Raw genomic sequence first — 22736 nt, forward strand, 5'->3', positions numbered from 1 at the left:
ACTCGAGGGTTTTTCACAACCTGCCTTCTCAGAGATCTGCTTGCAGCCGTCGATAGCTTCCTTTTTCTTCCCTGTCCAGATATTTAATATATTTTCTACCCCTAGCCAGTTCAGGTATTTCACGTGTTCCAGCTCAAGCACACCTGCTGCAACTAATGAAGCCCTTGATTATTAGCATCAGGTGTGCTTGAGACAACACCTGTTTTGCATATTTGTGCTGTTGTGAGGGATTCTATTCAGGGGGCTGAATAATTTTGAGACTGGAGAAATCATTATAAGTTGCATTTTCAGTTGAATTTGGGGAAACCACTTGAAGCATTCGTTGTGTTGAATTATTTCAATTGCTTTTGTTTGATCTGTTCATCGCAAACAGCTGAAACTCTGTACATTTGGACAATAAACCTGATTTGTAATGGGGGTCGAATAATTTTGATTGCACCTGTACATTATTGACAAATAACAAACAGGAATTGTACTGCAACTCACAGCAAGATCAAAATCTTTTTCACAATTCTCAAATCTTTTTGTATAGAAGATCATTTGTTCTAAGTTTAGTTTATGGAGCAACATTATTCATGATGGGCAAAACGTAACATATAAGAAATAACAAGTGCAACAATTAGTGAAATTTTGAGCTTAAAAACAGAGATGATGTTTTATTTTCACACAATATGTCAAATTAATTCCAAATGAATGCTAACGTATTGTCATTCTTGCAAGAAAAAAAAACTTATATAAATATAAATGGCTCTTTCTGCTAGCCAGAAAGTACTTTTGTGTTTGAATTTTTTGCATCTTTTGACCAAATATGAGGGTGTACAAATGTAAAATCCATTTTACACTGGTTTCAAAATTATTGGCAGCCACTCAACTAACATTTAATGACGTCTTCCCTGGATAAAATAAAGAAAATGAAATTTTACATGTATGCAACCTCATATTTGAGTAAAAGGCGCAACGAGGTTGTTCAAATACAATGATTTCTGGCTGCTAAATAAGAGCAATTTGTTTTTAAGGTAATGTTTTCTTATCTAAAATTTTACAATTTCAAATAATTTCTTTTAATAATGATTTTCATCAGTGGAAAGGCATTTAATTTCACAAATTCCTTAAGTGAAAAATTTGATTCATATTGTGTAATGCTTATTTTGTACATTACTTTTCCTCACATTCTCATAAAAGGCGTCAAATATTTTGGATTTCACTGTACACCGACATTTAATAATTATGTAGGTATTAATCTAAAGTTGTTGTACCATTAATCCAAAAATGCAAAACACAGTTCGATGATTTAATAACTTGGATTAGTTACTTCTGACTGGCAGACCACCACCACCACCACCATCCTCATCATCATCTTACAACCATGTTGCTACTATAGATAAACGCGGAAATCGTAATCATTCTAATTCATAATTTACAAAACCATGAAACTGAATATTGATTTGTGTCCTTGTTCCAAATTAAGTGTAAACTGAAATAAAAAATACATACACAGACATTCAGGTTATACGTTTCACTTTAGTCACTAATGCAGGAGGCGTACAATATGCAGCCATATACGTACACTTACAGGCAGGTGACAAATTAAAAGGAAAATGAACACATTTAAGAAGTGTGTTAGTAAGGTGTTGGGCCACAATGAATCACCAGAACAGTAATGAACACTGTTCTTTCAAAACCTCCCAGGTGTTAATTTTGGTTGAGATCTGGTGAGCGTGAAGGCCATGACATATGATGTACATCATTTTGATCTTCATTTTAGCATTCAGTGAGCCCTGTGGATAGTAAAATAAATAAATGCCCCCCCCCCGCACTGTATAAAAGAGCTGTTTTTATTTTTATCTTTAATTTGTCACCCATCAGTAAATCAGTAGTCTAAATTCTGGTCAGCTTAATTGATCAATTTATAATTGATTTTTTTTTTTCTTCAACCCTGTCATATGTGATTTGAGATATTTACAGTTAGCAGCAGAATATTCTTGACTTGCACAGCAATGGACTACAGTTTGACTTCAATCACTACATCAATGTAGGGATATGTGATATGTCAATAATATATTAACACCGCATTTATATTTCAACACAATACATTTTCACAAGGAGGAGTACCTAAGGCCAACTAGCAAGTTGTTTAATGGAAATATTACCCTGTCCTGGACAAGCTTTGAATATATATATATATAAGACTTCTGACTTATGTATCCATATGCAGGTTTAAATTTTATGTCAGTAATTCGAAACGTGTCAAACAGCAAGAACAGATATATTGTACTTCAAGAAATATTATATCTGAAATTCCTGACAATGACATTTTATACGGTGCCTTAATTCACAAGGCTATTTCTATGGAATGAGTATGGAAGGAATTTTTCTTGACCTGTATTTTATCTACAATTACTATAGAATAAATATTTCTTTATCTGGACTATAACTGCATTTTCAGGAATGATAAATACATAGTGGTATTCTATTAATTGAATGCATCTAGAAAAAAAAAAAAACCACAAAGCTAAAATTGCACAGAACCCAATAGAAAATATATGCTCACATTATTTACTGTGGAAATTAAAGTCCTCAATGGCAATGTAAAGTGTAAACACAAAGGAAAAAAAGACTAGTGGAATGAGTGATGAGTGTTGATAGGATTGATACGTTGTGTTAAGTGAGGACGTCCTGGGCTTGCTGCTCCACTAACACTGCCATGTTCTTCACGTCTTTACACCACAAGTCCAGCCGCTCGTTCATGCCCTTAATCTGAGAAAAACAAAATCAGCCCTTCTTATACACTACATGATCAAAAGTATGTGGACACCTGACAATCACACCCATGTATTGTACCCATACAATTGTATAGAATGTCTTTGTATGCCGTAGCATTACAATTTCCCTTCACTGGAACTAACAGGCCAAAACCTGTTCCAGCATGACAATGCCCCTGTGCACAAAGCGTTCTCCATGAAGACATGGTTTGCTAAGGTTGGAGTAGAAGAACTGGAGTGTCCTGCACAGAGCCCTGACCTCAACCCTACTGAACACCGACTCCACACCACGCCTTCTCACTTAAATCAGTGCCTGACCTCGTGGCTGATTCATGAATGAACACAAATCCCCACAGCCGCGCTCCAAAATCTAGTGGAAAGCCTTCCCCAGAAGAGTGAAGGTTCTTATAACAGCCAATGGTTGTTGCCCAATGTTTTGGAATGGGCACATATGGGTGTGATGATCCACATACTTTTGGCCATATAGTGTATAAAAAATCCTATGTTACAGACAAATGCTGAAAAATAAAAATTACGTGGTGTAGTACCTGGTGTAAATCGAGTACTCTTGGCTGAACCCATGTCATCTGAACAGTCTGATCCACTTCATCAATGCTGCCTTTTATCAATCCAACTGAGAGTGCTTTCATCATGAGCGGCTCCACCTGCACACATGATCGAAACACATGGACATTCTCTATGGAATAAAACGTCATTATAGGAAAATAATCAGCGAAAGGGTGGTGTGATGTGGAGTATTTTCCAATAACAGTGTTTTCTTCCTCTTATACCACATCAATTTGCCGATGATTTCATTTTCATTTCATTTTTTGGTCCATTTATAGTTACATTTAATGTTGTGGAATGTCCACAAAACAAGTTAGTTCCTCTTCTCACTTACGCTACAGAGCACTGACACTGGAGACTCCTTCCAGAGATGTTAAATAAACATTTCCTTACAGAAAGCACCATATTAACGGTTTTCTTTGTTAAATAACAATGCAATTTTATCAGTTTATTATTATTATTATTAGATTATATGGATAGCCCACCATAAAAGTCCCTGTGTAAGCTGTTACTATAGAAACAATATATCAAAACAAGCAAATTAATACAAACTGGTATAGAAAACTAATCAACAATTGAATAATAACTGAAATATTCCATGGTATAAAAAAAATACATCAAATCATGACTTTATTTAACAGCTTATACTGTATATGCCTGGTTTGCACCAATGCTTAAAATATCTTAATGCTTAATTTAAGAGTTAAATTTGAATGAATTACTAGAAAATGCTTGATTTTTTTTGTTTTCAATCATATTATAATTGGACTAAATAACATTTGACAGAAAAGTAAATTTGGCATTTTGTCACATTTTCCTTATAAGACTAGCGTGTATTATGAGCCCAATGAGCATGCAGTACTATGCAAGGTTCTTAATGGAGTTAAATGTCAGCAGTAGTGGGTCTGCTATTAAATAATTATCTCCTAGCTAATATTACACCATTACGCCCAGCTGCCAGTCCAAATTTAATTGTAACTGAAAGTTGAAGCAATGGTTACAGCAAGGGACAATCATACACAATATCTGGCATATAAGTATATATGTTATATACATATATAACTGCATATATATATATATATATATATATATATATATATATATATATATATATATATATATATATATATATGCATTTTATTCAAATCCTTATGTTATGCCAAAAGGGATAAGCCATAAAAAAAGTACTGCATGAATTTCACTTTAGACTCCAGGAACATGAATTTACACAAGTGTACAGTGCCTTCCATTAATATTGGCACCCTTGGTAAATATGAGCAAAGAAGGCTGTGAAAAATTGTCTTTATTGTTTAACCTCTTGATCTTTTGTTTAAAAAAAAATCACAAAAATACTCTGCTCTCATGGATATCAAAGAATTGCAAACAAAACACAGGTTTATAAAAAATATTTGTTAAATATAGGTGTGAAACAATTATTGGCACCCTTTTAGTCAATACTTTGTGCTATCTCCCTTTGCCAAGATAACAGCTCTGAGTCTTCTCCTATAACGCCTGATGAGGTTGGAGAATACATGGGAAGGGATCTGAGACCGTTCCTCCGTACAGAATTTCTCCAGATCCTTCATATTTCGAGGTCCACGCTGGTGGACTCTCCTCTTCAGTTCACCCCACAGGTTTCTATGGGGTTCAAGTCAGGGCACTGGGAACGCCATGACAGGACCTTGATTTCGTGGTCAACTGTGACTGACGCCACATAGGTCAAATATTTCTAGATCTATTCATGCATGCTATTTGCGATGTTTGCTGTGTTAACACTGATCACCTCGCTCGCTGGGATTTGGGCGCGCTGTGCAATTTCCTGGAATGAGAGCTGTCTGTTATTGGTGGGCCGTGTAAAAGTCATCTGGAAAGCATAAAAAAAAAAGAAATCTCATTTTTGTGAAATAATAAAATAGAAATCTACAAAAATGTATTTTTAAAAAAAATCACCTCCATTACACAGAGTAGCTGAATCTTCTGCATCAGTTTGACCTCATGAGCTGCAAGATCTGGCTGTAATGCAAAAGTTCCTTCTGTATCACTGTTACAAACCATGAACACACCACTGCTATTAGGAAATAATGTACTTTTTTTTTGCTGACCTGCTGACCCCAGGCTGACTTTAAAGACTTGAACTTGATGACGTTGCCACTGTTGAAGCCGCACAGCGTTTCTATAAGCCACTGCTTGTCCGTGTTTCTTAAAGACTCCAACACTGGGTGCATCAGCTGACAAAAACAACAACAACAGCAACAACAAAAACAACAGCTTACATTATACACGAATCATTGTGAAAATCAGTCAGATTGAACATTCTCTGTGGAACAGAGGCATCGTGAGAATGCCCAAGGGACTTACGAGTTCTCCAAAATTATACACTCCCTCGCCGAGCAGTCCCGCGAGCCCCAGTGTAAACGCTCTCTCCTGTTTCTCCGTCTCTGAAAATATGCACAATGAGCATCGTGAGGTGAACGTGTTCATGTGGAATTTAAAGGTCATATACTAATTAATGTCAAACATCAGGGTGCATTTTAATGTCTCCGCATTGCAAAAATAATTACATGACTTACCAGATAAATCTTTTATGTCTATGCAGCCGAGATATCTCAGCGCATCCTTGTAGTACAGCGCGTGGTTTCCCACAAATCGATAGTACTTGCTGGATAAATCATAGAAACGCCCGTGGACTGATGTTACGCCAGGCAAATTATTAAGCATCTCTTCCACTTCCTCTATCAGTTTCTGTAAACAATGAAAACACTGAATCAATATGTGGAAACTCAGACTCTTATTTGCAAAAACACTGGCTCTTCAAGTAATATTTACCTATCAGGATTCCTCTTGAATCTCAGATAATCTACATGATGGTTTCACGATATATCCATGAGCCATCACTGGTGATCATGTGCACCAGTAATTATTCCCATGCTCTCAAAACCAACTCGCTAATATCCTCCATAACGCACAGTGTTCCTTTCTACATCAGATCCTGGGTTGTGCAAGATAACAAATATTCTCCATTACAAATATATTTCCAGCAACAAATAATTTTCAGCTCTACTGCCAGATAATTTGCACCTTGGGGGCAATTTAGTCTTGCCAGCCTACCCACCACCACCCAACATGCGAAACTCTGCTCAGGCAGTAACCCGAGCTCGGGATCAAACCGCGAACCCTGGAGCAGTGACACAGCAGTGCTACCCGCTGTGTCAGCGTGATGCCCACCTGCTGAGGTCAGTTTCATAATCCAACTCAGTGTGTAGGATCAAACATCTGATCCAGCTAAAGGCAGCCTTCAGTAACATCTGAATATTTAAGCCAGATGTTTTTCTAATTAGTGGTGTGATGGCATATTGCTATGACAGATGGTACACTGTGATCATGAAACCTTAAATACTGTTAATGAAATGCTATGTAGATATAAAATGAAGATTGAAAAAACATTATTCCCAGCTGTAGTGTAGGGGGAATATGATACAAATATAGCAGGATAAATTCAAGGAAAAACTACTAAATGCTGAATGATCTAATTTTAAGTGACTGAAGAAGACTACTTCCAGTTTTTGTGTGCTACATTTAGGAAAACAAAATAAACCTGTAAAAAAATTCAATGCAAATAAAAAAAAAAATTTAAAAAAAAGAGAGAGAGAGAGAGAGAGAGAGAGAGAGAATACGTAACAATGCTTTACAAGTTAAATAATAAGACAATACATCAGTTGCCTTTGTACATTTTCACTAACATGGCACAAGCAAGATTTAAAAATCTGCACTGTTTTCTCCAGTTTCTCATTTATAGACACAGTCAAAGCCTGATATTTGCTCATCTCTCACAAATGTTGGACAGACCGAGTGTCTTTGTGTCTGAAGTGCTTTCATATCGTGTAAATGAAATAAGCCCCACCCCCAAAACGATCCAACATCATCGTAGTCAGTTTTCCAAATGGGTTTTCTCAGCCACATAATACTTTTGTACTGAGGTTATGGCTTAAAACATTATTTCTAATCAGGTACTACATATCTTGCAGGGTATTTGTTCAAGAACGGAAAATAAATAAATAAAAGCAACTATTGCATCTTTGATTGAAAAATGCAATTTACTGTAAAATATTTTAAGTAGTCAACGATTATATATAAAAAAAAAAATTCCCTTTTTTTAAAATTGAAATTCAGAAATAAATCAAAAGAACAGATAATACAGTTTAAGATCTGGCGGATGGAGGAGGAGCTCATTTCAAGGCTAGAAACCTAAACATAAAATTCTGAAATGAAGAACCTAGTCAGATTCATAGCATGGAAAGTTATATATTTAAAATGACCACATTGTTACAGGTATAGAAGCTCTTGACACTGCCAAAGAGTACAACCTTCACCTTTAAAACCTTTAAAATATTCACAAATGGGCCCATCCATAAGGTATCATGTCTTAACATCTATTTAATATGAAACCTTTTATATTCCCTTCTCCAACTCGTCTGGTTATAATGTACCTTAGTCGTAGCGAGGTCATTGATCTCTAATTTCAGACACCCGATAGCTGTTTTGCACAAGATTACAGCTTCGTCACTGCTCTTCACCTGTCAACAAATGATAACATAATTATAACATATACACCATAAACGATTTGAGATACCTGTTGTTCTATAAGACACTTATAAATCGGTTTCTTACCTTTTCTTTGGTCTTCTCAAGAAAGGTAATTGCATCATTTGGGTCTGTCGAAGATGAAGTGTAATATAAGTGAATATAAGTGGTTGCATCAATGTTACGATCATTTTAAGACCTCTATGATGATCCAAACATATTTCTGCTAAAAAAAAAAAAAAAGAAAGAAAGAAAGAAAGAAAAAAGCCAGCACTTTCTCCGAGCGTGTAAGTTCATGTCTGTGTAGATGTGTTCTTTCTTGAAGTCTGAGGCGATCGATGTTCCATGTTCCTTGCAATTATGCAAATTATTATTATTATTATTATAAACCATATTTATCTTGTAAGACTATATACTGAATTGCACTTTGCAGTCTGGTAATGCATTAAGCTTGTGCAATATAACCACGTAATCGTTTCTACATGAACTTACACCACCATGATATTTAAGGCCTTTGATGAAATCATGCAAATCTGCCATAGAGCTTACAAATTATTTTCGTTTTGCATTTATTATGCAACAAATCATACACAACAGGACATATAATTATCGGAAAATAATAATCTATGCAATTTATGTCACTTTTATGTCGCAAAATTCGACCTTCTTGTGTACTTTCTAGACAATTAAATTGTTAATTGAGAGTTTTAAAATATAAACCACAGGCAGAGGACACGCAGTTGTTTTGGTCGGTCTCTTGAAATTTTTATCGGCTCAAGGCTTGGATTGAATCTTGCCTCACTTGTAAGTAACTGTTAACCAAATGATGAGTCACATGACTTAATAGTTATTGGATTAAGCACAATAAAAGGGAGAACAAAATAAATTCTCTTGTCTAATGAAAGGCAAAGGTGTCTTTTAAAAAAAAAAAAAAAAAAAAACCCTCACCTGTGATTTGTCTAATAACATAGAGTATAATTTCCATCAGAGAGAGGGGGTTTATTCTGGAAATATAAAAATAACAATTAGTGCAATGACAAATGAGCAAAGAAATCAAATACAGATTTCTTTTCGGAAAGTAAGAGTAGTGAAACGATTGAAAAACGTACAACAAGAACGTTATCATTATTGTGGTGTCATTATCTCTATTTATTATCTTTATAATTACCTTTTTGATAATGATCTATAATTGTTAACGGTTTCTATTTATCTATCTTGATCATGCCTGAATCCAGGAAAACTCAACGTTCCAAGGACAACAGGATTGCAGACTACTGACATTTCTCTTTAAAGGAGATATCGACATGTTTGTCCTACCTGTGCTCAAAATCACTGAGAAAGTTTTCATAGAGCTGGAGAGGTAAAAACAGTCGGATGTGAATCACATGGGCATAAAAAAAAAAAAAAAAAAAAAAAAAAAACCTGGTCACCATGGTAACATCGCCTCACCTGGATAAGAGTGTCTCCAGTTTTAAAATAAGGGTCTTTCACAAACTCTGTCAACTTCAGCGTTAACTGATGCCACAATCTAACAGTGAATAAAAAACGCAGGTGTTGTCATGACAATAAAAATTACAACATTAAAAGGTAAAAGTTAGTTGTTATTTTAAAATGGGTTTTTCAGCCAGAATGACTTCATATTGTCTAGTAAAAATACTTTATATTACAAATAAATCGATAATAATAATAATAATAATATATAGCGTCATGGGAAAAAGAAAGTACACCCTCCATCAATTCTATGTTTTTATTTGCCAGGGACTAAACTCCCCAACTTCTATAAACAAACAAATAACACAACAGACTTCAATTTGTCTTCATTTCCCCCCCAAAAAGTAAATCAACATTCATAAACGAGGTGGGAGAAGAAATAAGTTCACCCTTCCGACTTCTACAATCATTAAGAGAGCAATTAGCAGCCAGGTGTTACTAATGAAATGCACAAGATTAGTCAATCATCAAGAAGTGCGAGTACCTCTAAAATAAATGCAGATCTTTTGGCAGTTTGGTGTTCTGGAGCACTCAAGTGTGTCTACATCATGCCAAGAAGAAAGGACCATGATCAGCCATGACCTCAATTTGGGAAGGGTTATAAGGCCATCTCCAAACACATTTTGAAATGAACTACTGTACTGTGAGAAGGACTGTTTACAAATGGAGAGCCAACTGCCAATCTTCCCAGGAGTGGAAATCCCAGCTCAGAGATATAAAGAAAAATGCTCAGAATTTAAAGCTCAAAGATATAAAGAAAAACCTACATCAGGGCTACATCATGTGACCTCTGTAAGCACAATAACTGTTTATGTTCATGGCTTTCATGGAAGAGGGTTTAGGAAAAAGTCCCTTAACGTAGGTTTGCAAAACTAAAAAAAAGTTCTGAAACAATATCCTTTGGACTGATGAGTCCAAGGTGGAGATGTTTGGCAGAAACCAAACACAGCGTATCACCACAAACACCTCATACCAACTGTCGAGCATGGTGTTGGAGGGCTGATGATTTGAGCATGGTTTGCAGCCACAAGTCCTGGGGAACGTTGCAGTCACTGAGACAATGACGAACTCCACTTTACATCAGAATATTCCTGAGAAACGTGATGACATCTTTCCAGCAGCTTAAGCTGGGCTGACATTGGGTCATGGAACAGGATGATCCCAAACACACCAGCTAATCAACATATGAATCCCTAAAGAAGAAAAAAATTGAGGTGTTGGAATCCATCTTCTATACTGCTCACCCTTTTCAGGGTCACGGGGAAATCTGGAGCCTATCCCAGGGAGCACTGGGCACAAGGCAAGGTACACCCTGGACAGGGTGCCAATCTATTGCAGGGCACACTCACACACTACAGACAAGCCAATCAGCCTACCATGCATGTCTTTGGACTGGGGGAGGAAACCAGAGTACCCAGAGGAAACCCCCACAGCACAGGGAGAACATGCAAACTCCACACACACAGGACTCGAACCCCCAACTTGGAGGTGTGAGGCAAACATGCTAACCACTAAGCCACCACACGCCTGAGGTGTTGGAATGGTCAAGTCAAAATCCAGACCCCATTGAGATCTTAAGAGAGCTGTGCATAACCAAATACCTTCAAAAATCAATTAACTGAACCGACGTTGTAAAGAAGAGAAGGTCTTTTCTATAGAAAAGAAGAGAAGGTTTTTATATGGTTATAAAAACCATAATGGACTTCCCTTTACTTTCACACTGTCCGGTGTGACCCAGATGAGGACGGGTTCCCTTCTGAGTCTGGTTCTTTTCAAGGTTTCTTCCTCGTATCATCTTAGGGAGTTTTTCCTCACCACCGTCACCTCCGGCTCGCTCATTAGGGATAAATTCACATGCGTACAATCTGTATCCCGTGTTTATATGTTTCTGCAAAGCTGCTTTGAGACAATGTCCGTTGTTAAAAGCGCTATACAAATAAAACTGAACAGAATTGAATGTGAAAATTTCCATACTGATGTAAGAGCCCGATAAACTCCTACAGAAAATGTTTACTTTGCTAAAGGCGGCTCTACATGTCACTGAATTGAGTATAGGGTGTACTTATTTTATCCCCAACTGCTTTCTGAATGCTGGATTACCTTTTAGGGGAGAAGTACTGTATATTGAAATCTCTAATTTATTTGTTTGTTTAGACAAGTTGGTGAAGATGACACAATTGTTATGTAGGCCATGATGAATAAACACAGAACTGATGGAGGGTGTACTTTCTTTTTCACACGAATGTATGGACTGTAGATTAAACAGTATCTATATAACGATGTAAACCACTATAATAATGTGTACAGCAGGTCAAAATAAAAATAAAAAAGAGAGTCATTTTATTTTTTGTATAAATATACAGTGGAGGAGAAGAAACGATGACTTGCTAAACTTCACCTGTGACGTTTTTTGGCTAATGCTAAACAGTAAGCTTACTTTCTGTTGTACAAATCTTCAAGCTCGTGCCACTGTGCCGCCATTTCAGGGCTAGCGCTCGTGCTCTGTTGAAGAACCAAATATCCCGGGACATCTTTCATGTTTTAAACCGGTCTTTAATTAACAACTAGCGCTGGAATCTGATGTAGGTTCTGAGTCTCTAATGCTGTACCCCCGACCTGTCAACGCTATTATTTTCTTCAAGTATTACGATAAATCCCGCCTTCTTCTCTGTCATTGGTTAATAGTTTGTCAGCCAGTGTCAGTAACCAATCATAGCACGGGTGTGTTCTATCAGCCAATCATAGCACGGAAAAGGGCATTCCGCTAACCATTGTAGCAACGGCTCTGTTCCAAACAGCATCACATGCTAAATAGTATTTAACGTACACGTTAGTGCTGTAGCATTAGGATTGAAACACAGCCGGTCAAATCGTTTCGGTTCTAAAATAAAAGCCTTTAGACTCTTTGGAGAGACATTTCAACGTGGAGAAAAAGTTTACTTCCGTCAAAATAAAAAAATCATCTAAAAAGGTAATAGAAATGTATATAATGATATGAATTATTTTATATATTATTTAACTAATGATCTATCATTACAGATTATGCGAATAAAAATGGCGCCGGATTCGGACTTTTCAACGTCTACCAAGAATAGTCTAATATGTACGCATAGATAAAAGGTAAAATTATCATATTTGCTAACGTCTATTAAAATGGCATAGTGTTGTAGAATTAATTACTTAAACAAAGTATATAGTTTTGAAATACTTAAAGAAACTTGGTGTCGTCGTTGTTGTTGTTGTTAGTGACCTTTTCTTAATATTAGCTGTGCATTTATTTCATGCGTTACGGTAATGCGTCGATATGTGTCATTGGAGCGACAATAATACTGTTGCCGGATCAGAGTGATATAATTATATTATATTATATTGTATTATATTGATTAGATTAAGTTTATCACTCTGAGATATTGTGTATAAGTTTTAATACTCTGGATTTATCAGCAATATTTTCATAAACCTAACAGCATGACCTCGTTGCTGATTTTACCGAGACGTACTATAAATATCAAAAGTAATGGAGGCATTTTCACAGGCAAAGGTAGATTTTTGTATATTATTGTATGCAGGTAAAAAAAAATAAAAACCTTTTAATGTTATATATCATTGATATGAGTTACCATCTTCGGCACCTATACAATATTTATAACCATCTTTAGTCTGAAACATGCCATAATACATAATAAAATGTTTCATTCTTTCAGATTTGCACCATTAATATGCATGTTAAACCTTAGGTTTTGTTGTGTTCTTACTGGGAAAGTGTGTTTTAAATGTGTACTAACTTGTCATTTAGGTCTATCAAGGGTACAATTTGCACGTAGGAATGTTTCAGCCAAGTGTGTACCTGTTCAGAAGCTGGACCTGGAGGGACATGGACTCTCAGGTATGTGGGGATGTTGGTAAGTATTCTCAGCTATACATTTGAACTTTCGTACACTATATGGCCAAAAGTTTCCAGATACCTGACCATCACACTTATGTGCTTGTGCTTGAAAATCCCATTCCAGATGTAGTCCTTCCTATGCTGTTATAATAACCTCCACTCTTCTGGGAAGGATTTCCACTAGATTTTGGAGCGTGGCTGTGGGGATCTGTGTTCATTTAAGAGAACAAGAGCATTAGTGAGTTTGAGGTTAGGCACTGATGTTATGTGAGGAGCCTCCAGTTCCAATCCCAAAAATGTTCAGTGGAGTTGAGGTCAGGGCTTTGTACAGGACACTCGAGTTCTTCCACTCCAACCTTAACACACCATGTCTTCATGGAGGTTGGATTTGCACAGAGGTATTGTCATGCTGGAACAGGTTTGGGTGCCTTAGTTCCTCTGAAGGGAAATTTTACACTTACATTTACATTCTATACAATTGTGTGCCTCCAAATTTATGGCAAGGTGTCTACAAGCGTTTGTCCATGAAGTGTACCTTGTACATGTCATGCCTTTCATTTATTATTGTTTAATATTGCAATATTTGTGGTGTAGGAGAAGCGTCCATAGAGGGTTTTTTGGAGGAGGCCATGGTGGCACCAAACAGAATATGACTTTAGAGGACATCGCGAAAGGAATCAGAGAACGAGAATACAAACGGATAGTGGTGATGGCCGGAGCAGGGATCAGTACTCCAAGTGGAATTCCAGATTTCAGGTAAAAATCTGAAGAAGCCCTGATGATAACATGATTAGAACAAGTCCAGACACATTGGCACCTGCATTTAAGAAAAATGTCTCCAAGACAAAAATCTTGCTCTTATCTGCTAATTTCCACCATCCATCTCTTTTGACAGATCACCCGGAAGTGGCCTTTATGACAACCTCCAACAGTACAACCTCCCCTATGCCGAGGCCATATTTGAGATTAATTATTTCAATCACAACCCTAAACCTTTCTTTGCCTTGGCTAAAGAGTTGTATCCTGGTAATTATCGTCCCAATCTGGCACACTACTTCATCCGGCTGCTTCATGACAAAGGCCAGCTGCTCAGGATGTACACTCAAAACATCGATGGACTGGAGAGAAGTGAGTTTCTTAGACGCCTGATATATAGTTATCTCCAGAATTATTGGCACCCTTTATGAAAATGAGACAAAATAGACCCCTAAAATGATTAACACGTGCACTGGTGTAAAGTCTAAAAAGTTTGGAGAGCATTTGTACCAAACAACACTAAAGAATTGGTTATTAATCACGTTATTTTACAATGAGCTTCGAGGATTGTCCTTATAATGTCCTTGTTATAGTTGATATTACAAAATGAAGTTGTTTAAAGATAGATAGATAGATAGATAGGTAGATAGATTGCAGAAATTATGTGCTTTATTGTGCTTAGCGGTAGTTTTTGTTGCTTAATTTCGCTTGTGGTTAAAGCTTATTGATTTCCCCATGGTGACGGGAAAGTGATTATGTACAACCTCATATTTCAAAATTGAATGCAACAATAGTTTTTGGAGAATGAAAGGAATTTAAACAAATTTTATCCCCCCCCCCCCCCCCCCCCCCCCACACACACAATGATGACAATTAGTTTGTATTTATTTTAGTTTTTTCTCTTGAGTGGCATCAATAATTTGGCCACAAATCTTATTTAGAAAATAATGTCTTATTGGAAAAAAATAGAGCTATTAAGTCAACTGAGACAAAGGCAACAGTATAGTATTTGGTGACTGGAAACCATCAATATTCTTTGTGGGTGCCAATAATTTTGCCAAGGTTCTTGGGAGAAAATTGTTTTATTTAAAAAAAAAAAGAAAAGAAAAGGTTTTAGAGATATTTAGTCATTTTTATAAGTTAACAGTACAGTTTTTGGAGACTGTGTCCTCTTTTTCCTCTTAAAAGAAATAGTTAAAAATGAGGTCTTATGAAAAACAAGAGAGATATTTTGTCATATTTAGTAAAAGAGTATAAGAGACAGAGCAATGCAAACAAAAGAACATATTTTGTGGCAATTAATCTTTTAGAGGTGTCAAAAATTTTGCCACAAATGTTCTGGAAAAAAATGACGAGAAATTTCGTCATATTTATTAAATGGATATACACAGGACGCTTTTTTTGGAGATTTAGAAAAAAACAAAAAAAAATTTCCCCAGGATGGTAATTTGTTTGTATTTATTTAAGATATTCTTTAGGGATATTAATAATTTTGCCACAAATGTTCTTAAGTGTGAATATAATTATTCAAAAGTAAGGTCTTATGAGAAAATAAGATATATTTAGTCATATTTAGCCAATAGTGAACGGTACAGACTTTAAAGCCTGAGAGCAATTTAAACAAAAAAAAAAGAAAAGAAATTTGTATGGAATTTGTTTGTATTTCTTTTGAATATTTTCGGGGTTGCCAATAATTTAATTGTACCCAATTTTTTTAACGAGTAGAAGATTCGTGTTTTTTTTCTCTCCCAGTGGCAGGAATCCCAGCTGTGAAGTTAGTGGAGGCACACGGGACATTCGCGACAGCCACGTGCACAGTTTGTCGTCGAGAATATCAAGGAGAAGACCTGCGTGTAAGTGTCGTTATTACATACCAGATACATCCCAATACATTGATCATGTAATAAAGAGAAATAACGATAAGACAACGTCTTTCCTCCGTACTGAATCTCGTTTGATGATTCGGAACTCTTTTTGTCTTTCCTAGAGCGATATAATGGAAGGAACAGTGCCTCACTGCTCTCAGTGTAAAGGAGTCATTAAGCCTGACGTTGTGTTTTTTGGTGAAGAGCTGCCACAGCACTTTTTCCTCTACCTCACCGACTTCCCCATAGCAGACTTACTGATTGTAATGGGGACGTCTTTAGAGGTATGAGAAGCCTCTGTCATCAGGTTATTACCACTCTTTCCTTCTGTGTTTACTTTGAAACTTTTGCTTTGTGCTCATGAATCTTTTTGCAGCACAGGATTTTTTTTTTTTTTTTTTACCAAGTGAGAATGTTGTGAACTAAAAACAAAAAAAATCTGTTAAAAAAAAAATCTGTCTTAAAAACAGTCTACTTATCTTATCTATGGTCTGGTCTGCACTTATATAGCGCTTTTTTAACCTTAGCGGTTCCAAAGCACTTTACACTGTTTCTCATTCACCCATTCACACACACCTATGGTTACACACCTGCCATGCAAGGCGCTAACTTGCCATCGGAATTAACTTAGTGTCTTACCCAAGGTCACTTCGGCATGTGGATTCATGCGGGCCAGGAATCGAACCGCCAACCGTACGATTAGTAGACAACCCGCTCTACCACCTGAGCCACAGCCGCTCGTTTACAGTATAGGCAGATTGAACCCTCTGTTTTTGCCCCCTATTTTTAGCTACCTAGTGCTTCGGGGGATTCCCCTGGATACTCCGGCTTCCTCCCCAGTCCAAAGAGGTTTGGCATTTCCAAATTGTTCGTAGTGTGTGAATGTGTGTGTGATTTTGTGTGATGGGTTGACACCCTGTCCAGGGTTGCGCCCCAAGTTCCCTGGGTTAGGCTTCAGGCTCCACGTGACCCTGTGTAGGATAAGCGGTATGGAAAATGTATGGATGGATAAATCTGGAGGTTTGATTTCTTTTCATTTTACAGATTTTTTGTTTTGTTTTGCAAGGCATTAACCGTAGATTCCTTTGTTTGATTATCTTTTATTTGAGATTCTCATTTTAATTTGTTTTATTTAATCCTACAGAATTCTATTTATTGTGTTTTGTTATTCTAGTTGTTGTTGTTTTTTTTTATCTTACTCTATTATTATTGTATTGTATATTTTCCCTCGCAAATATTTTTTTTCTGCATTTTTGAAGTATTTTTTTTATAAGACACAAGATAAGACACTAGTCAAATTTTGTAAAAACTTATTTTAGAACTAAATAGCTAACGTAAATTTTTCAAATTGCATTTCTAACCTAATTCTTGTCATTCCTATTTTAGCCTATGTATGGAGATTTTTGGGATGCCCTGTATAATATACTGTATGATATAATTGAACCATTTTTAAGGTCGCTTAAAAATGAACCTAATATCAAGTGTTGCTAAGTGACTGCAATTAATATTGTGTTAGGAGCACCATGTGGTACTGTTTGAAGGAAATAAGAAATTACAAAAATTTTGTTTCAACCATATATTTTATATGAGGACTCCTCAAACAACTAAAAATGATTTGTCTAATTTTAATTTGAAATTATTTTAAATATTGTTCTAATGTTTAGTGAGTGGAAGTGAATAAAAATGAGTATTATATGGGTTTTTAATAATAACTGCTTTATTTTCATATAAAAACCAATCATTTATCTATATATATAAAAAAAATGTAGTTTTAAGTATCAAACCTTGTGTTTTTGATCCAACTGTCTTATAATTTTTGGCCTGAAGTGCTTACATGTATTAAAACTACACTCAGGATCTGTGGTTACTCAGTTTGACCAGCAGATGTCACTGTTTAGTTCTTATTCTCTGCTGGTTATCTGCAGGTGGAGCCATTTGCCAGTTTATCCAGCGCCGTGCGAGGTTCTGTGTCTCGCCTTCTTATAAACCGTGACCTGGTGGGACCCTTTGCCTGGGGCTCTTCACGGTACAGTGACGTGGCAGAGCTGGGTGATGTAGTGAGCGGCGTGAGGAAACTGGCAGACACTTTGGGCTGGATGCCTGAGCTGGAGGCTCTTATGTGTGATGAAAGTCAGAAGGTGAGTAAATGTATATGATTGGACAGTGGTATTCAATATACAGTTGTTCAAGTTCTACACTAATGATAAGAAAGGAGTTCAAATCCCAGAAGTACCAGAGAGACCCCGGTGGGCCATGGAGTCAGACCCCTAACCCTCAGTCATACTGGAACTACAGAAGTAGTGTATATCAAATATGGAGACTAAAAGTGGAGTCTAAAAACCTTAGAATGCATTGAAAATCTGGGATTTTGTTCATTTAAAATTGTAATTAAACAAATTTAACAAATAAGTTAAGTTTTCAGTATCTTGAATATTTAGTATTCAAGATTCTGCACTATTTCTAGGTCACATTTTCGTTCACTCACATTTTAGTTGTATCTTGTCCATTGTAGCCCATGTTCAGACGAGTGATGGATTCGATTGAACACAGATCATCAGATTTGACACAGAGAGGGAGTACTAAGATCTTCTTAAATTCATTTAAATACGTCAGAGAGTCTACTTTTCACTCAAGTTATTGCTAATAATATCATTTGTAATGAAAAATGTTTTGTATTTAAATGAGAGAAGAATGAAAAAGAAGCATGTTCAGTAGTGGTCTCAGATTTGTGGACCCTGCTGTATATATATAATCGTTTTGCCTCGATTGGTTTGTATGGTTTTTATTGAAGTACACCAATGTCATCGATTTTAAACTTCAAATTTCATTTAATTTAAAATCAATGAGTTATAATAATCCTAAATTATATTAAACTATATTAACACCAATATTGGTGTTGCATAAAACCAAAGACAGCTACTTTAATGAATTATATTTTCAGTGTTTGTTTCAATTTTTATTATTAAATTAAATGAACAGAATAAGGGATAAAATTATAAATAATAATATGAAGAGAAGAATGTTATTATTTGCTATCCATTATTGTATCATGTTAGATGTGCGTTAATTTAATTTATAGAATATATGGTCCATAAATTGACCTTGTCTGCACAATTTGACAGGCCTAACAGCACAACGCATTTTACGTAAAATATAATTATACTGACACAATTTTTTTTTTTAGAAGCTCCTGATATTAGAGCAGAATTTGAAGTCTCAGCTTGGCCACTCTCAGGACAAATCCTTGTAAAAGCATAGCGGCTGTGAAACATCTCTACTTGGTGTTAAAAAGGCAGAAAATGAGGGACACCTATCAGACATCACAGAACCTACAGCATTTTTCATTTCTTCTGCAGGCTTCAAAGAAGAGAGAGGAATGATGTGAGAGACCAGCTTCATTCCTCACATCCTCTCAGTCATTTTATGGCTGTAATGTCTAGGCTCGAAACCCGTGGCACTTTAACGACCGTGACGGAGATGGACTGTGATGCACAACGGCACTTGGAGGCTCAGCTCAGGGAGACATTAGTTTCTCTTTGTAGCTTTCTTTAGTGGTTGTTTTACACCTTCATAGTGAATAGGGAAATGATAACGGTATGAACTATGAGCTGTTTAAACGTGACATCATTTTCAGGAAGACATTTTTATTCCTATGTACAGTATTAATATTAAAAGCTTTGAAAGGTGTCAGTTTCTTGCTGTTGCTTCGACTTGTTTCTCGCCAAAGCAGAATTCCGGCCTATATTTAGGGTGGACTAAGAAAAGAAGCTGAATATCAGCAAAATTTGCAGCACTGCCCCAAATAACCAAAATAAACTAAACAGGAGCTCTACTTCTGTCACTCCAAGGAACAAAATTATGAAGTTCTGCAACGAAGCGAGAGGTGTGTAATATATACGTACATTGTGCACAGATTTGTTGCTTCATTGCATCACTTTTTCATTGTTTTAGTCTGTGTATATATAGATATAGTGCAAAAGTTTGCATCCCCCTTGGTTTCTGCATGGGAAAAATATAAATCCATGTCCATTTAATAGTGTTTTCCTACTGAACAGTAAATATTACGGCATACAGTCTAAATATTAAGCAATTAATAGTCTCACTCAGCTCTTTATTTGTCTTTATTTGTAATTTGGCCCATTCTAGTTCATGGATTCGAATGCGACTCATTGAGGTGTTTAATAATTTAAAACACAACATTTGTTTGCCTTGTTAAGTCCGACTTCAGGCATGAAAAGTTTGTGCATGCTCTTTCAGGGAGATAGAAATCAGAAAAACAGCTCTCACAAAAACTAAATTGTCTTTTCACAGAGCTTAAGAAGGGGATAAAATATATCCAAATGTCTAGGAAGAGATCATAAGTGAAATCTGTCATTTAGAAATTGAAGAAACACAGAAACAACAAAGTGACCAAAGTGTGGAAGGAAGGGATTCACACACACACACACACACACACAAAAATCCAATACAAAACCGTATTAAGATATTAGAGGATTAAAGGGCCTGTTCACACCCGTTAGAGGGGTTCATGCGTTTTCTGTGATCGGATAGCTATTTTTTCTCCCTCTCTCCTTTGGCCGAGCCCCACACGAATTTATGGAGATACTGGAGATCCAGATCCTTTCTGCCTCTGGATGGAGCTCAAATCTTCTCTAATTCCAGACTGCTGGGACTACGGCTGCTCCTAACGCCATACAGACTTCATATAAATCCATAATGAACTCTTTCACACTATCTGTTGTTACCCGGATGAGGACGGGTTCCCTTCTGAGTCGGGTTCCTCTCAAGGTTTCTTCCTCTTAACATCTTAGGGAGTTTTTCCTTGCCACCGTCGCCACTCAGTGGCTAGCTCAGTTGGGATATTTCAGATGTTGATATTTCTGTAATGCTGCTTTGAGACAATGTCTATTGTAAAAAGCGCTATACAAATAAAATTGAATTGAATCGAATTGAATCTGATTTATTAAAACGGTTCCATTTACACTTGGCCTCGTAATGCGTTCCAGCCGAACAGATATGGATCCGATCTTCTCTTCCCGTGCAAAATGCAAACCCACATTTCCGAACTGAAATGCCAGCCACCGTTATTTTGCTCTGTTTGGGTTTGCAAATGCAGTCGAAAAGAAAATGAAAACGCTTGCTACAACGCTTACGCAACAAAAGGCACTTATTATGTGCAGCATTTTCGCTGTCGGCAGTACTAAACTTTAAAACCCATGGATGAAGGCCCCGAGTCAACACTGGTGGGAAAATATAGTGCTGGCGTCTTTTACGGAACGAGACTGGCCATCCTGGCCATGGAAATTTAATGAGGAGGCACACTCATCTCCGTCAGGCTATACCGGTCCCATACTTCTGTTTGGGAGGAGAAGAGTGCTGATGTATGTGGTTTCAACAACCAGATGCATTTAAACTTGTCCAGTTCGTCTGGAATGCGTGCCAGACCACCGCCTGATGTGGTTCGAGCGATCGGCTTTAAATCCATCTCGAATGCGTTTCGGAAAGCATCTACACCTGGTCTTTTCACAATCGGATAGCTGATCTGAGCAGAGAAAACGCATGAAGTGACCAGGTGTAAACAGGCGCAAAGTTGTATGAAAGTTCACCTTCAGACGTATCACATTCAGACATGTCAGTTTGCATTGATAATATCTTATTAGACACTTTATGAGGTATTTTTTTTCTCTAACTTGTTAAAACGAAGAAAAACATCTGTAAAGTGTAACTGACATGAAAGATTCTTGGTTCATTCTGATCAAATTAGGTCTGCAAACTTTTGCATTCAACAGTATATAGGAAAAAAATCCCCAGTTGCGAAGCTAAATCGTACTTGAATGAGCCAAACATCGATAAACATCACCAGTTCTTTCTGCTGCTTTGAGATAAAGCTCCTTGGGCATCACTCACGATTTGAGTCGGACTGCTTAAGCCGTCAGGAGTGCTGCCACTACCTGCTGTCACCTTCTTCAATGTCTCCGTTCAGTCAGTTTGTAGTTTGAGGAAGAAAGTGTCTCTTGGTCAAATTGTCCTGTAAAAAAAAAATCTAAAGGACACTTGAGAAACGTTCACAGCGCTGCTGAATTTCTCGGTGATGGTTGAGAAGGAGTTGATTCATTCTCTCTGGTTGAGAAGGTGTTGATTTAGCAGCTCTCACAAACAGTTCTGGCTCCAAATCACATGTGTATTTTAATTCGAATAAGTTATCAATTCTATAGTAACAACTTACACATGGACTTCTATGACAGATGTGCCATGTAATCTAATACTAATCATTTAAAAACCTGTAATTGATGATATGGTGACATTTTCTGTGAAGAGACCGTTATTTAAAATCGGAAGAAGTGTCCACTGAGTGTCCGGTATCAGTGATTTGTTACAGTCAGAGATAAAGCTTTTGGGGTCATTTTTTCCCGCCACTGGAAAGACTTCAGGACAATAACATAAAGTGTTTTTTTACTTATTAATTCAAGAGAGAAAGGAGAGGATGGTGAGGAAACAAAATGACTCTTTACAACTGTTATAGCATAGGTGATAACAAGGACTAACTTTTTTTGTTTTACGGATGTTCGACAATATTAAATGTAACTATAAACGGATAAAAGTTATGACGTGTCACTCTAATTAATATAAAATGTAATCGTTGGCAAATTACTGTGGTATAAGAGGAATGGTAGCAGGTTAGACTGACACGTTATCACATTATAATATTTCTTTAACAAACGATTAAAAGGTTAAATAATAAAGACAATTTTCACCACCTTCTTTGCTCATATCTACCAAGGGTGTTAATATTACTTGAGGGCACTGTACCTTTTAGAATTGGTCTCA

General features: G+C 36.6%; 2 protein-coding genes across 12 annotated transcripts; one reads left to right on the forward strand and one right to left on the reverse strand.

Moving 5' to 3' along the window:
* Window positions 1-628: 628 nt before the first annotated feature.
* LOC108270933 (26S proteasome non-ATPase regulatory subunit 13) lies at window positions 629-12053 on the reverse strand. Of its 2 annotated transcripts, none has more exons than XM_017477966.3 (13): window positions 11839-12053; window positions 9360-9438; window positions 9228-9262; window positions 8859-8914; window positions 7998-8041; window positions 7817-7903; window positions 5900-6071; window positions 5688-5767; window positions 5432-5557; window positions 5289-5342; window positions 5113-5193; window positions 3311-3427; window positions 629-2757 (listed from the first exon to the last, which is right to left on the reverse strand). In XM_017477966.3, the coding sequence occupies exons 1-13, from the start codon at window positions 11937-11939 to the stop codon at window positions 2662-2664; spliced, it is 1128 nt and encodes a 375-aa protein (XP_017333455.1). In that variant the 5' UTR covers window positions 11940-12053; the 3' UTR covers window positions 629-2661. The 2 variants fall into 2 exon arrangements, with proteins under 2 accessions (XP_017333455.1, XP_017333453.1); XM_017477964.3 differs by having other exon boundaries at window positions 5280-5342; window positions 11839-12052.
* A 189-nt stretch (window positions 12054-12242) lies between these two features.
* Window positions 12243-19595, forward strand: sirt3 (sirtuin 3). Of its 10 annotated transcripts, none has more exons than XM_017477961.3 (9): window positions 12243-12372; window positions 12441-12521; window positions 13198-13303; window positions 13882-14043; window positions 14183-14415; window positions 15772-15896; window positions 16031-16192; window positions 17834-18046; window positions 19093-19595. In XM_017477961.3, exons 3-9 carry the CDS (start codon window positions 13290-13292, stop codon window positions 19156-19158), a joined length of 975 nt encoding a protein of 324 aa, XP_017333450.1. In that variant the 5' UTR covers window positions 12243-12372; window positions 12441-12521; window positions 13198-13289; the 3' UTR covers window positions 19159-19595. The 10 variants fall into 10 exon arrangements, with proteins under 10 accessions (XP_017333450.1, XP_017333452.1, XP_047013893.1 ...); XM_017477963.3 differs by having other exon boundaries at window positions 13198-13287; XM_053683349.1 differs by having other exon boundaries at window positions 12249-12372; window positions 13198-13287; window positions 15796-15896.
* Window positions 19596-22736: the final 3141 nt, after the last annotated feature.

The sequence above is a fragment of the Ictalurus punctatus genome, chromosome 10, assembly GCF_001660625.3.
Source record: "Ictalurus punctatus breed USDA103 chromosome 10, Coco_2.0, whole genome shotgun sequence".
Classification (NCBI taxonomy): Eukaryota; Metazoa; Chordata; class Actinopteri; order Siluriformes; family Ictaluridae; genus Ictalurus; species Ictalurus punctatus.